We start from the raw sequence: 14,367 nt of genomic DNA, 5'->3' as shown, positions 1-14,367 counted from the left end.
TGTGACTTGCGTTATGGCAAAAGCCTGCCGAAAGAAAGGAGAAAATAGAATAGGAGCTATTTAAAGCGAAAAAAACTGATTGTAATGATAAAAAAAATAGCTTTAGTTTGGGATGAGAGCTGAATGGAGCTTAATCTATTTTGTGAGAGTGTAAATTTCAAATAATGCCATCATCTCGTGAAACCGTCGTACTCGAAACCATTATTTTGCATAACGAAATAATTTTTATTCCAAAATTTATCGATTTTTATACAAAAACGCAATAAATGTGACTAAAAAATGACATAAAATTTTGGATGAAAAATCAGTTCTCGCAAAAAATAAATGTTCTATTTCTCTATTTTTTTGAAATTGCGTTACATCAGTACCAGATTGTTCTTCACGGGGGACCCGTTAAATCCCCCATTAAAGTATTCCTCATCATTATTTCCAGTTGCCAATGGCCTTTTCAACGCATAAAATTAATATGGAAATTAGCAGACCTTCCGACTCCTTCTAGAGCATTTACATAAATTAACACAGATTACTTCTCTTTTAGAAGTTGAAAAAACAAAATCTAATTAATTCATAATTATATGTTTTAATTTTAATAAATTTCAACAGAAACACAGAACCTTCGAACAAGAGGAAACCACTCAAAATTGTTGACGATCTAGGGTGTTTTGATACGATTCAAATTTATGTAATAAAATGTCTCGGCTGTTAGGCAACCCTGAGATACATTCTCCTGCAGATCGTTGTCTTACCTCACTTTGGTCACAAGACATAAAAATGTTTCCAAAAAAACGATATAGCAAACTGGTTCAAATTAATATGGACGTGTCATTATGCGTAAGCAATTATTGCAGCAACGCTCGTTTAAAATTCAAGATACCATCCAATGTTACATGGCACGACCTTATCATTGCAAGCGGCACTAGTCTATTGTCTTGTATAAATAGCCACCGAAAACCTACATTCTTCATCATTTGCTTTGAAGTTCCTTCAACCTTAATAACAATCCACAACCACCAATATGAACGCCAAATTTGTTGTAAGTACACGAGACAGCAGCGACAAACACTTTTTTAACAATTTTCTCCTAGGTAATCTTCTCCGCCATCTTGGCCGCCTCGATGGCAGTGCCCACCCCTGAAGCCAAAGCCGACCCTAAGGCGACACCTAGCCTCCTCGCCTATAATGCCCACTTGGTGGCTAGTCCTGTTGCTTACTCTGCTGCCTACAGCGCCCCCTTGACCTACGCCGCCGCTCCTTTGGCTTACAGCGCTTACCCCGCGTATTCGGCCTACTCTGCCTACTCTGCCCCCTACGTCAGCGCCTGGTAGTTCTTTTCGCTGTTTCTAAGTTTTTCGTTTTTGTTTAGCAATTATTTTTAAATCAAACATAATACATATTGAGCTAACCTTTACAATTCCGTAGCTTTTATTTTTTTGTTATTGATTCGAGGAATATGGGGGTGGATTTGGAGGTAGGCATTGCTTCTTTACCTCAGAAGAAAAAAATAATAGTGATATAACAACTCAGCACTCTCAGCGAATGTGCTGCCCTTGCTGCCTCCTTAGCCTGTTAGGCTCATGCCACCTTCTAATACCTTAAACCATTCTAGTCTGACTATGCTTCTTCAATTAGTGGCGTAGCTATTATTTGATTTAGTGAGGAAAATCAATAAAATTCACTTACATCGCGTCAAATCTATCAGAATGTTTGACTTTTTCTCTTGTTAACCGGTCATCCAGTGCAAGTACAAGACCTTGGCTTGCGGCCAAAACGACTAAACGAGATTGTCTTGGTAGAAATAAATAATAAACGTCCAAGGTGGACTAATTTGCTGCTTTTTCCCTATAAAAGCGGATCAACCTGCCATAGCGACATCATTTGATCTTCAGTGCATCAAAGACTTACACCATCCCATCTCAACCATGTTCAAATTCGTAAGTATTTTTCACCACTCGTTTTATCCTATTAATCTGTCATTATTTTGTTTTGTGTGTGTGTGTATGTGTGTTTTTTTTTTTTTTAATACAGGTAGCTGTCGTATTCGCCGCCCTCATGGCCGTAGTCCTCTCCGCCCCCAATCCGGCTCCTAAACCCAGTGCCGCCTTACTGACGTACAATGCGCCCCTGAGCTACCCTCTAGCTTACAGCGCACAATACCAATACAGTGCTCCCGCTTACAGCGCCCCTGGCTACATTTCATCGTACGGGACCCCCTTGGCTTACTCCGCTTACGCCCCTGCGTACTACCTGTAAATGGCGGTTGGGAAGACGGTTCATTAACGGCGATTCGATTGGACATTCTGAACTGGATTTTCACCTATATTCATTTTTCGGCTGATTTTTCTAAATACAGTAAATTTCTAGGGAATTTGTGATTTTATTTTTAACGGGTGAGAGCAAGGAAGAAAAGAAAGTAGAGTCGTACCAAACGGAAACAAAAATAACGCTAAAAAATTATTAATAATAATGGCCAATTTACTGTTAAATTCTCTAAATTAAATTAAATTTCTCTAATGTCAATGTCAACCACAACAAAAGCAAAATTAAAGTGGTACCGAAAGCAGTTGAAGAACTCAAAACGTTAAGGACATTGAAATTAGCAAAATTCGTCGGAGTTGCAAGAAACGGGGCACGTCACTGACATTCACGAACATTGAAACTTTGCAACGATCAACTTTATATGAATAAATCACAGTTGTGCCAAAAGGGTTAAAAAGGAAAAAAAAATCCAAAGAAAATGTCCTTCTTTAAGAACGATTCAAAACCATGAGAAACGCAGTATGCCTTTGATTTCCACGGGCTTTAAAACCTTATAAATTCTTTGTTAAGGGCAGTGTCATGGAAGAATTAAAGTCGTTCCAAGAAGGAAGTAATAAAGCGAATATTGTTATTTATTACTCAATAATTTGTGGAACCTTCCAACAGTCAAAACCGAATACGGCACTCGTTTCCATGAACGTCGAAACGCGAGTAACATATTGCATATTGCTTAAATCTTATCTCTAAGCCGAAAAACGTGCTTAAAGTGCAATAAAACAGGGGCGTTCACAGCGCAATTTTTAGATTAAAAAGAGCAAAAGCCAAAAAACCAAACTGAAAGAATAAATATGAAAAATTGCTGGATTTTGAATAGCTGTGTCGGGCCAGCAATTTGGGGTATAGTGAGTGCTGTAAAGTAGCTGTATAATTTTAAAAGTTATGTCATAAGAATAATAGAAACAGAGACGTACTGAACGCAATTTATTGGAATTGAGGAAAGGATCGGAAAAAGTAGAAATGAAGTAAATAATTTCTGAAAATTCTTATGTCTGAAAACGTTGTGATACGGCAATGACTAGGTGTGTATTGAGAACTTTAATGCGAGAAAACTAGAAGAGCACTGAACAGCATTTAGAGTTAAAAATCAGTAGCAACGTAAAACCAAATAGAAGTTTTGGATCTGGAAAACTTCTGATTCTGAAAAAACGATAGAATGTCAATGATTCGGTGTTTGCAAAGTGCCTTAAAGATCCTCTACAGTTTAACGCAAAACACGGTTAATTATAGTTAAAGCCACGGCGCCTACTAACCATTAGCCAGTGATGAATAGAGTAGAAATAATTTTAAAAAATTACTCAGGACTAAGATACGCCACTGGCTTACTGCTTATTATGCGCTATGAGCAGTGGCGAACACATATATAACGATGACGATTGTTAGCGGAATTTGAAACTTTTTGAATTTAATTTTTGTATACTCTATTTAAGTTGTTGGACGTCTACGGGCAGACCGCCCCTCCTCCTCAAACCTCAAAAATAATATCACATATTCCTTAATAATTTACCTATATTTAGAAAAATTAGCCAAAAAGTTTACACATATCAAAATCCAGTTCAGAACGTCCAATCGAATCGCCGTAAATCAGCCGTCTCCCCAACCACCCTTACAGGTAGTAAGCTGGAGCATAAGCGGAGTAAGCCAAGGGCGTCCCGTAGGATGAAATGTACCCAGGGGCGGTGTAAGCGGGAGCACTGTATTGGTACTGTGAGCTGTAGGCCAGAGGGTAACTCAGGGGCGCATTGTACGTCAACACGGCAGCACTGGGTTTAGGAGCCGGACTGGGGGCGGAGAGGACTACGGCCATGAGGGCGGCGAATACGACAGCTACCTGTATTAAAAGAAACATAAAACAATCACTGATTAATAAAATAATATGGGTGGTGAGCAATACTTACGAATTTGAACATGGTTGAGATGGGTTGATGCGTGTCTTTAATCCACTGAAGATCAAATGATGTCGGTTGTGGCAGTTTGGATCGCTTTTATAGGGCAAAAGTAGCAAATTAGTCCACCTTGGACGTTTATTTTTCCTCTCTTGGGCCGCATACAAGGTCTGACGCTTGCACGTGATGACCGGTTAATAACAAAAAAAACTCTAAAGTTTGATGCATTTTAAGAAGATTTTATTTATTTTATACACTAAACAGAACCATAGCCACATCAGTATTCAATAAGCAAGATATCAAACTAAAACAGTGGGGGCGCCATAAGCTGAGTAGGCCAAAGGTGCGGCATATCCGGGCACTACAGAGGGGACGGCGTAGGGGCTGTAGCCCAGGGAGGAATAAGCTAGGGGGGCGGCTGCCACATATTGAGGCTTGGCTTCAGGATTCGGGGCGGCAAAGGCGATGGCCATGATGGTGGCGAAAATGAGGCCTACCTAGAGATACATATGAATACGACAAATAATGTTTGATGAATGGAAACTTACGAATTTGAACATGTTGTACAGTTGATTTGAAACTTTTCGGGATCAAATGATATCTGTGCAAAGAAACGCTCCAATTTATACACCCAGTGCTACTAGGACCGGGTACCCACCTAAACAATGAACAAATCACGTGATTAATTCTGGTTTGACAAAAATTGGGCGTGAGTCCATTGGAACCTTGACTTTGCTTTTTTCCTATTAGACGCCCATATCTGATTCAATGTGGCGTTTTTTCGTTATTGTTGTTTGTACTCGTTCAACCAACTTACAATTTGCCGAAAGATTTAAAAGAAACTCCAAAGAAAATCTGTTTTGGAATATTGCCTCTCGAGCAGAAAGGGGGCCTGGACGCGTTCCGTCAGAAACAATCGTATTCGCCATTTTGTCAAGCAGTGAATCATCCTCTCTAAATTCCCGAAATCCATAAATTCCAATAAATGTCATTAGTTATTTTTGCAGTTTTAACGTCCTCGCCTCCATAAAACCAACGATTTGGTCTGAAAATTGCAAATGCAAGAAAGAAGCCCAACGTCCTTGTAGTTGGTCTCGAGCTCTGTACGATTCAGTCACCTTTGCTGAATGCCAAGGTTAACCGTGTTTTTGCCAAGATCCGATCATACATCAGTATCAAATTATTAGTTTCTTAATATCTTTTAGTCTGAGGTTTAATGTATCCTCTCAAACCTTGCACCGTCTTGTTAAAACCCCGTTCAATACCCTATTAAGGGCTTCCTAATCACCATTCCGCACAGGTTAAATGAAGTGTGAAATAGTTACAAAGGTTTGATATTTATCAGCAATTTAGGGACATAAATTGGAGCCCGCACTACATTTGTAGATAATCAAGGAGATACTTTTTGTGCGTAATTGTAACAACAAGCTCAAGTTCGTTAAGCCTTGTGCAAGTTCAAAGCCTTCTTGGTTGGGATCAAATTGCCCCATCGGTCTTACAGTAAAAAGCCGCCTCCTAATATGCCCCATTCATGTCAAACACCTGTCATTAATTTCTAAATAGAATTGATGTCATTGAAGCTCTGCATAACAAACAATCTGTTTATCTATTTTTTTTTATTGTGATACGCATATTTAGGCCTGTTCAAGGTTTGACCATTTTTCATTCGAAGAATAATAATGTTGCTCTTAATTGGGCTAGTCTTCAGGCGGCTAATTTGGTGGAAAAACAGGATGTAGAAAGGTACTGAAGAGATAAGTTAATTTTGTCTGCATTACTTTAAGGAATGTTTTTCTTGCGTCTCTTGACAAAATGGTGACTGACGCTTTTCTTTAATTCTTTTATTGGTCGTTGTACGAGACCGTCGGGAGACGTTTCCCGTTCAATTACAAATTAGTCGAGGATTCATGTTTCTCAAAAACGGGAATTTGTAGTACGTGGCTTCCTGCATGTTTAGGCTTCAAGAATTCGGGTATTTTGACTGATTACCGTCAAATTTGGATTCTAGAGTTCAGCTACAAAAATTGAAGTTCTCAAGGCAGATGTAACGAATGTCAGAGGTCTACCCAGCCATAGTCGCTATTTTGAGATAAATATTGAAAGTTCAAAGTTCAAAGAGTCACTCAGTTATGATTGAGCTACAAGAACTCAACTCAGAACTACTTGTTAATGCTCCATATTTGGCTTAATAGCTACCATTTTTTCCATTCAAAGCCAGTACATTTTTCAATCTTTTCTAATTTCTAAGTTAACTTCCCTCAATGTCTTCACTTTTGGGAAATCAAACCGACACTGATTAAGCCATAAACAAACCTGATTAGCGATTCACCTAGCGATGTTTGACACTGTTTGATTCCCTACGTGCGTGCCCTTGAGCCGATTGTACCAAGCATATAAATCACCTGGTTCGCATAATATAAAAATTAATTATTACGCCGCAATCAAATCGAGAGTTTGATCAATAACAACGCTTTTTTCTTCCCATGAAAAAGCCTTAAAAAAAGAGGAATGAAACGAGTTTTACGCCTATGAAATTAGTCCCGACCTGCGACAATAACAAAAACGTGACTTCTCCGAGAAGCGCCACAAATTTGAAATTTATTCAGATTTATGGAACCACGGCAGGATGTGGGTTTTTCCCATAACGTAATACCCAAACATTCTGTTAACAATAGTTGAATGGTGATATATTATACTGGGTTCATTAATTCCTCTTGCATGTATACCAATGTAAATAAACAATCATTCTGGGCTAAAATTACTCTTACTCGTTTTCTTGACAAATTGGCGAACAGACAGTTCAGGCACATCTCTACGTTTTTGTTTGATAGATGACTTCAGTGGTTGAACTGTGTATTGGCTCTCAGTGGGGTGATTGAAGGGGCAGTTTTTGAGACTTAATATGTCGAAAAAGGCTAGAGACGTAGATAGAGCATTGCGAGGAAAGCTTGTTTGAATTAGTCTAGAGAATTCATATGTGAAACAAACTAGGACGTTGAATATCTAAAAATTTATATTTTGCTTAACAATGGCTCGCAGGCTCGTACTACATAACGCATTTAAAGTTATTATTAAAATGGCGCAGTTTTGGGACTATCGAGTGTGGTAATCGACAATTATATCATTCCATCATAATCATATTGTTCTCTGTTCGGACGAATCTGGTATGCATACAAAGTGCTGCCGTTGTTCTCTTATAAAAGGGGATGCAGGACTTTCCCGTAAACCATAGAACAAAGGTGTGTGTTACTCAACAAGTGCGCATTGTTACGACGAAGAATGATTAAATTGGTAAGCCTTTTAGTTGTCCTGAATTCTTTAAACTAAACTTCTTCTGTTGGTTTAACAGATTTTTATCATGTACCTCGTGCTTCTGGCAGTGGTGTTCTCGTGGGCAGCAGCTCTTCCACTGGCCCTACCGGCCCCTGCGCCCCAATACTATGGCTATTCCTATCCTTATGTCGGCTACGCTTCTTATCCCTACAGCTACCCCTATTACGGATAGAAAATAGATTATAATAATTAGTAATTAAGTGTTTGTAAAAATAAATTGAGCTCAATTTAATGAGGGTTTTTGTCACTGCAATGAAACTCAAAGTAAGAATAATTCCTGGTTTATGGAGGTTTCTGAAACCAGTATTACCGGACTGGCCATTATCTTCGTCAACAGCCGGATAGGTCGCCAGAACCATCGACGAAGTATAGTTTGGAGTTTTTTGCTTTCATTTTCAAGGCTGAACTCGTAACAGGTCAGCGTCGGAAACAGGCAATGAATGTAGCACGACAAGGTTTTTTTTCGGGGCTTCTTTGGGAGCCGCATAATTAGCATATAATGGGTATTACCAAAAAAACTGCTCCAAATGTCAACTTTCCTGTTTTTTTTTTTTTGTTTTTTAATGCATAGGATTACTGACTGAATTGAAACTTTGTTCTATTGTCCGGTAACAGCATATAAATACTGCAACTGCCGATTATTCCAAACCATACAGAATCTAACCTTCATTTAGCAACCCAAAAGAGTCCACAAGTCCCAACAAAATGTTCAAATATGTATATATGGTACCATGTGTCTGATAAAATAAAGTATAATTGCATTCATTTTTTAGCTGGTGGTTCTCTTCGGCCTTATTGTCCTGGCTTTCGGCCTACCCACCCCTGCAGCCGAGCCTGCTCCGAGGCCACAGGTAGTCTCCTACAGTACCGGACTCTACGGCTTCCCTTACACCTACTCCGCCCCTGCAGCATATGTCGCTGCAGGCGTACCAGGAGCAGTTACTTATTATTGAAGCCTTCCGGATTTGGATCAATTGAATTTTCAATATAATTAGTGATTACTTCAATGTTCATGTATGAAAATGTACAAAAAAAATTAAACTTTGCTTCCCATTAACTTTGAGTAATTATTTCCATATGTTTCTTGACAAAATGGCGACTGTATATTTCGCTCTCTGAATTTTTTAATTTCAGAGTCATTAACACTGCCAAAAATGTGAGTTAATGCAGCTTCTTATATCCTGGAGTGCAGCTATAAAATTAAAATATTTCAGTTTATTAAAATGCTGATAAAGCGCACAGGGAAAATATCGCGGTAATTGCACTACTGCAAATTACCGCTGTGCTAGGCCAGTGATTGGATGATATGCGGTAATGAGGTACCTTTCTCCCGTTGTTAAAATATTGGTTTTTGACCAATTTAACACCCTTGATTTGGAAGGTCGAAAACACTGAAACAGCGGAAAGTAAATAGGTAAAATTATGTACACATATACTAGGACTGTGCCTCATGGCATGTGGTTGCTTGATATGAAATAGCATAAGGTGTTTAGATTAAAAAGGTCGACTTGTTGGTGCCTAAAGCAAGAAGTACCTTAAATTGCTTTACACGTTCGAATACATTAAGGCTTTTGATCACTCTTAAACCCCTTTTTCACTCCTCCTAATATCTCCAAAACAGGCACTCCATGGGTCTAATCACAGGGAGTACTTGAAACGAATCCTCAGTTCCAACCAATACGTTCTCGATGGTCCAAAAAGCGCGTCACTGGTGCTGACGTAGAGGACGGATGCCCCTTGCTACAATTTACATTTTTCTTCTTCTTATTTCAACGCCTTATTAGCAGAAGCCCCATGTGACCGAAAAAAAGTTTAGAGGTCGTTCAGGCCAACTGAACTTGGGCGGATGTAAAAACGTACTGCCCTGTAGTATATAAGGCCGTTGGACCGCGCAACCCGTATCAGAAGTTGTCTCATATCTGTGACAAGTCTTTAAACCTACAAGAAGATGTTCAAGTTGGTAAGTAATCATGTAGTGATGTTGATCAGAGTTTAATTGGTTTTACATTGCAGCTCGCTTTCTTCGCCCTTTTGGCCTGCGCCTTCTGCGCCCCAGCCCCTGAGCCGGCTCCAACTCCAGCTCCTAGCGCCAAGCCTGGCCTGGCCTTGGCCTACACCGCCAACACTATCCCTTTGGCATATGAGTACAGATATCCTTCTTTGAGCTATGCCCGTGGATACTCCTACGGTAACGTGGCCTACGCCTCCTACCCCCAATACTACTACTACGGAAACCCCCTGATCCTCTAAAGCGTCAATCATGCGGCGAAGAAATGGACAATGACTCTCTTTGAATCTCTCTCATTGACTGATTAGTTTGTAAGGGACCAAATTCCTTTTCGAGTAATTAATTTGAGTAAATTATGGTCCGGATTTTTGCGGTGTGCAATAAAGTGTTCATTTATTAAAGAGGTTTTTATTTGTGCGAATTTGCATAATACGCCCGAACAATGAGGCATGGGCGTGGACCAGGAACTAGACGGTTTTGTTTTTTTTGGTAGCAGCCACGTTCTTGTTGTGTACCTGGGAAGGTCGCGAAGTCCTTGCCAAGACTTCCCTATTGATCTCAAAAGGCAGCTCTATTTCAATGAAAATAGTCTTCAAGCCTTCAAGATTAAACCGCCAAATTTCGATGCCACCAACGTTGTAAAACAGCTCCAGTGCTGTAAATGCCCCCAAAAAAGGCAAGAGAAACATTGAATGAAGACACCCACTAAAATTGATCAGCACATAAATATTAAGCCGATTATCTGAGACAACTATACAGTTCCTCCGTCTTGGACAAATCAGTCAATCAACCAATCAAAATGTTCAAAAACGTAAGTGACTGATACTTTTCAGTTTAGGTTAATTCGGGTTAGTTTAAGTTACTTCGTAATTTTGTACATATGAAATAGGTGATGGCACTGCTGGCCCTCATGGCCATGACTTTCGCGCTCCCTAACCCAGAAGCGAGTCCAGAACCTAACCCTAATTCTGCCGCAGTCTACAGCGCCTCGTACTCCCCGTATGCCTACACTGGCATGTCCAATGCTTACGCAGCCCCTGGCGTGCTAGCCAGATGGCCTGTAGCCTACACTTATTACTGATCTTCCAGGATGGCATACCTTTTCTTTAACGGATTTCAGTTATTATACTGAGTGTTTTTAATGTAAAAAAATGTTTGCAATATAAAGTAATTATGATGGTAAATTTTTTATTCACCAGAAACTCGACTTGGTCAAGAAAAGGTGTAGAAAGAGAAGAAATATGTAGTTGTAAGGAATTGCTAGAATAATCCTGACAGCATATATGGAATTTTTTTAGTAAATTTACAAAGTCTCTTACGTTGAACTGCAGTGATGTGCAGCAAACACGGATGATAGTTAAAAACTTCGATTTAGGGGGTGAACCGTTAAAGTAGGGCGTTAATTGGGGCGATTACCATAAAACATCTGACTCACAGACGAATTGGTCTTAGATATACTTCCGATATCTCAAGGCCCGCTTGAAATTTTTTTTACCTACACCACTGTTTTCCAGCGGCTCGATCAGACAATTTTAGAACGTTTCAAAAATTCATATCGGGTGCACTAATAACTCGGAACTATTAATTTTATCCTTTAACTACAATCGCGTTTTGATATTGCTAAACAATGCACGAACAGAAATCGCGGAATTAATAAATTTGCCTTTCTTGAGAAAATGGAGCTTTATCTCATTTAATATTTCCCGACCTTCTCTGCATGTCCTTGTGTGCTAAAAAAGGCGAACTAAGCGGCACAACGGGGATTATCCCTTCAAGGCTGCATAATGAGATTAAGGCTAATCAGCGAGCTGCCCCCTTTTACATTTCAAGCCCTAAAATAACCCGTAAAATCGAGGTGATTCAGCAAGCAGACAATACGACTAACGAACCCTCTCACTACAGCAGGAATTAGCCACAATCGGCCTTGTTTGCGAAATCTTGGAAACTAACCTGGCTTAACAAGAAGCTTGTTGGAAAACGATTTGTAGTCGTTGAAGACAAGGAAAAAATCGGAATTGTCTTGAAGGTGTCTCTTACAATCATAAGCTCTGCTTGAGATGTGTAGGTGCGCCTTAAAAACCACACCCATAGTCTTATGGGTCTAACACACGATTGTTTATACTATTATTAAACTAAATGACAATCTCGTGTTCACATCCTGTAGTGAGTCAGACAGCAAAGTTTATTTTATTCAACACCACCCAGCAGTGTACCATGGCAGTTTTGCGCCTTATGGTAAGTATGAGTATTACTTGATTTGCACTCTGTAATTACAAAATTGCAGGGGATGTTGTTGATGAGCATTGCGTGTCTTTTTTGCTCGACGTCTTCAGTGCCGATCTTCAACACCCTCTACGCCTTCAGACCTCCAGACCGAGTTTTCGATGCGGGGTTCAACATGATTTACAGCGATTCGGGCTTCAGCGCTGGTTATCGCAATGGCAAGACTGTGGAGTATATTTCGTGAGACTGAGAAGGATTTTGAGTAGAACTATGTGACACTTAATAGAATGTGAAGATACCGATGGTTGTAGATTTCGTTAGTAATTTTCCTGACAACATGGTGGCTTGTATATATGGTTTGATGCCACCCGTATCCGATGGATGGCGGCAGCTTTAAATCAAAGGCGTAGAAAGAGGTTTTTGCATGTATAGCAATTATTTATTTCGTGAAGAAAGCTGTATAATTGGCATTCAAGTTAAAGAAACGTAATTACATTTTCTTTTTTTAGTGTGTCAAATTAGAATCATGATGCATCTGGTTTAAATTGAATGAATCTGGAGGCATATTAAACCTTTACAAGGCTTACAGTTTTTAGAATAAAACTGCTGTAAAGTTTTGATTCTTTTAGGTTTTGTAATAAAGAAGGAAAATTTTAAATCCCATTTTCGCGCTTATCGGTACGCTTTGATGGATTAGTAACGCCCCAATTCGATTAACCCATGTCAAAGGGCGTTGTACTCGTGCAAGAAGAACATTATAATTTATCAAACGACAGAAATCCAGAGGTGCAAAATGAAAAATCAAATTTCTGTTCCTAATTCTTTTTTCCAAAATTTGCAATATTTTCCCCTCTTTAAAGTGGCATTAAGTGTATCCTTGTTTGTAGGCCCACGCAAAGGAACATTGAAATCAGTTGACCTTTATCAAATTCATTAGCGCAGATAAAAATTTTCGATTTAGTTATTCTCGTGAAAAAATCATCTTCCTGACAAGTGGTGAATAGAAAATCAATCGAATTTCAATTTAAGGCCGAATTAACCATTCTGTACCGAACATTAAGACACAAAAATAATCGATGTAATACATGATTTTATTAACGATAAAGTCAGCTACAAGGCACTCTAATAGATTTCAAACCCGAAGAAGCATTTACCATCTTTCCTACGGAGAGATAAGAGTCGTATACTGATATGAAGGAGGCGCCCCGTAGACCGCTCTTATGCAAGTATAGTAGAGGTAAAAACGTGTAACAATTTATAAAAAAAATATATACAGGTGATAGACATACATAAAATCAGTCCGTATATACACATAAAGTCAGTCTTCTTGGTCTTATATATACCCTTGCACAAGTCCTTATTGCGATCCAAACACTGGTAAGCATGATTACCGCCTGTTGAGACTGCTCAGATAGTGCATACTACAGTTGCAGTTGTTGTACCCCCTAGGTATCCTCTGAGTAGGCAAGCCACTGAGCCCCCTCACGTAGGTGTAGCTGGTGGGATGCCTCAGAATACTCTTCTGCACCTTCTTCTCCTTTTTCCTCTTGATCTCCTTGGTGTTACTGCAGCTCTGTGACCTGTGGTACAAATTCAAGTTCTGGAACACCTTCTTCAGACTTTCAGCGGAGGTCGAGTGGTGGTGCCTGTTCCGCAGGGTCTGCACGTCACTTCCAGAATCGCTGCTACTGCTCGAAATATGGTTGGGAGACACCGAACGCTCCTTAGATATCCTGGAGGTGTGCCCCCCTGAAGAAGAGCAACTGTCACTACTCGAAGATCTGCTTTCGTCGGTGCTGCGGAAGCCTTCATCATGAGGCCTCCGTGCGATTTTTCGGCTGATAACCCGGAACAAGCGAATGCCCTTGAGTTCGCTTTTAGGGGACGGTGTTAAGGGAGTCGCGGCCCCTGAACGCTCGCCATCGTCGGTTACGCTGAGGATCAACATTGTGGAAACTTGAAACGAGCTGAAGTTTCGCACTGGAAAGGCGCACGATTTCTCCCCTATTTATAAGCATGAAAAGCTGGAAGTTGGCGCGCATGGAAAGGCCCCTCCACGTGATGGAGAGCGCGATGCAATTCAGGCTGCAAGGTGTTAATGCGGCATGTGATGTTTGCGCTCTGTTGCGGAGGGCTAAAGCACGCGTTATGCTAAATATGTGCTTTTTTTGTTTACCCATTAATTACTAGCAGGCGACCCAGTATTTACCTTTTTTTCGGCTCTAGTGAGTGTGGCAACTGTCGCACTAGTCATCCACATGAGGTCAAGAAACATAGAAATGAGTCTTGAAATATGAGTTCACATGTTTAACCGTTGTTGTTTTGTACAGCGTAACCAGCTGTATAAAGGGAACGTGGAAATAATAGAAACGTGAACTCATAGTGCAAACGTGTCGATGCATATTGTTGTTATTGATACTGTAATCAAATCGAGAAGATATCGGTTAGCTAAGGGCTTCAATAAGAAGGTTATTGCTTAATTGAGGTACCATGTCCCGGCAACTTACATAATAATAATTCATAATCATAAAAGGAATTTGTATGTAAATTAATCTGTGAGAGTCATAATATCTTTCACCATTCTGTCCAGGATCAACTTGTGAC

The 14,367-nt window shown here is 39.8% G+C and overlaps 4 protein-coding genes and 2 long non-coding RNA genes across 7 annotated transcripts; 4 read left to right on the top strand and 2 right to left on the bottom strand.

Moving 5' to 3' along the window:
* The first annotated feature begins 888 nt into the window (after window positions 1–888).
* LOC136348420 (uncharacterized) lies at window positions 889–2,357 on the top strand. The gene is made up of 5 exons (XM_066299213.1): window positions 889–1,033; window positions 1,086–1,324; window positions 1,737–1,741; window positions 1,804–1,931; window positions 2,026–2,357. Exons 1-5 carry the CDS (start codon window positions 1,016–1,018, stop codon window positions 2,248–2,250), a joined length of 615 nt encoding a protein of 204 aa, XP_066155310.1. The 5' UTR covers window positions 889–1,015; the 3' UTR covers window positions 2,251–2,357.
* A 1,447-nt stretch (window positions 2,358–3,804) lies between these two features.
* LOC136348392 (neuropeptide-like 4) lies at window positions 3,805–4,359 on the bottom strand. The gene is made up of 2 exons (XM_066299179.1): window positions 4,212–4,359; window positions 3,805–4,144 (listed from the first exon to the last, which is right to left on the bottom strand). Exons 1-2 carry the CDS (start codon window positions 4,221–4,223, stop codon window positions 3,920–3,922), a joined length of 237 nt encoding a protein of 78 aa, XP_066155276.1. The 5' UTR covers window positions 4,224–4,359; the 3' UTR covers window positions 3,805–3,919.
* A 3,344-nt stretch (window positions 4,360–7,703) lies between these two features.
* On the top strand, window positions 7,704–8,589 carry LOC136348394 (uncharacterized). Of its 2 annotated transcripts, XR_010733656.1 has the most exons (3): window positions 8,021–8,035; window positions 8,104–8,249; window positions 8,306–8,589. It is a non-coding gene; the product is annotated as an uncharacterized lncRNA (long non-coding RNA). The 2 variants fall into 2 exon arrangements; XR_010733655.1 differs by having other exon boundaries at window positions 7,704–8,249.
* A 750-nt stretch (window positions 8,590–9,339) lies between these two features.
* Window positions 9,340–9,941, top strand: LOC136348154 (uncharacterized). Its single transcript, XM_066298767.1, has 2 exons — window positions 9,340–9,492; window positions 9,546–9,941. Exons 1-2 carry the CDS (start codon window positions 9,481–9,483, stop codon window positions 9,780–9,782), a joined length of 249 nt encoding a protein of 82 aa, XP_066154864.1. The 5' UTR covers window positions 9,340–9,480; the 3' UTR covers window positions 9,783–9,941.
* Window positions 9,942–11,449: 1,508 nt separating this feature from the next.
* Window positions 11,450–12,073, top strand: LOC136348226 (uncharacterized). The gene is made up of 2 exons (XR_010733604.1): window positions 11,450–11,775; window positions 11,825–12,073. It is a non-coding gene; the product is annotated as an uncharacterized lncRNA (long non-coding RNA).
* An 806-nt stretch (window positions 12,074–12,879) lies between these two features.
* LOC136348225 (uncharacterized) lies at window positions 12,880–14,323 on the bottom strand. The gene has a single exon (XM_066298880.1). It carries the CDS (start codon window positions 13,709–13,711, stop codon window positions 13,151–13,153), a length of 561 nt encoding a protein of 186 aa, XP_066154977.1. The 5' UTR covers window positions 13,712–14,323; the 3' UTR covers window positions 12,880–13,150.
* Between the last annotated feature and the right edge of the window lie 44 nt (window positions 14,324–14,367).

Source organism: Euwallacea fornicatus, chromosome 32 (assembly GCF_040115645.1).
Source record: "Euwallacea fornicatus isolate EFF26 chromosome 32, ASM4011564v1, whole genome shotgun sequence".
Taxonomy (NCBI): Eukaryota; Metazoa; Arthropoda; class Insecta; order Coleoptera; family Curculionidae; genus Euwallacea; species Euwallacea fornicatus.
The sequence above is the reverse complement of the archived record's forward strand: the minus strand, read 5'-3'. Positions and strand labels throughout refer to the sequence as shown.

What these genes read in the sequence shown, in the direction of transcription:
- LOC136348225 (XM_066298880.1), bottom strand. Translation starts at nt 13,711, where the DNA reads ATGTTGATCCTCAGCGTAACCGACGATGGCGAGCGTTCAGGGGCCGCG.
- LOC136348420 (XM_066299213.1), top strand. An exon ending in TCTCAACCATGTTCAAATTC is followed by an intron (nt 1,932 to 2,025) that starts GTAAGTATTTTT and finishes TTTTTAATACAG; the next exon opens with GTAGCTGTCGTATTCGCCGC.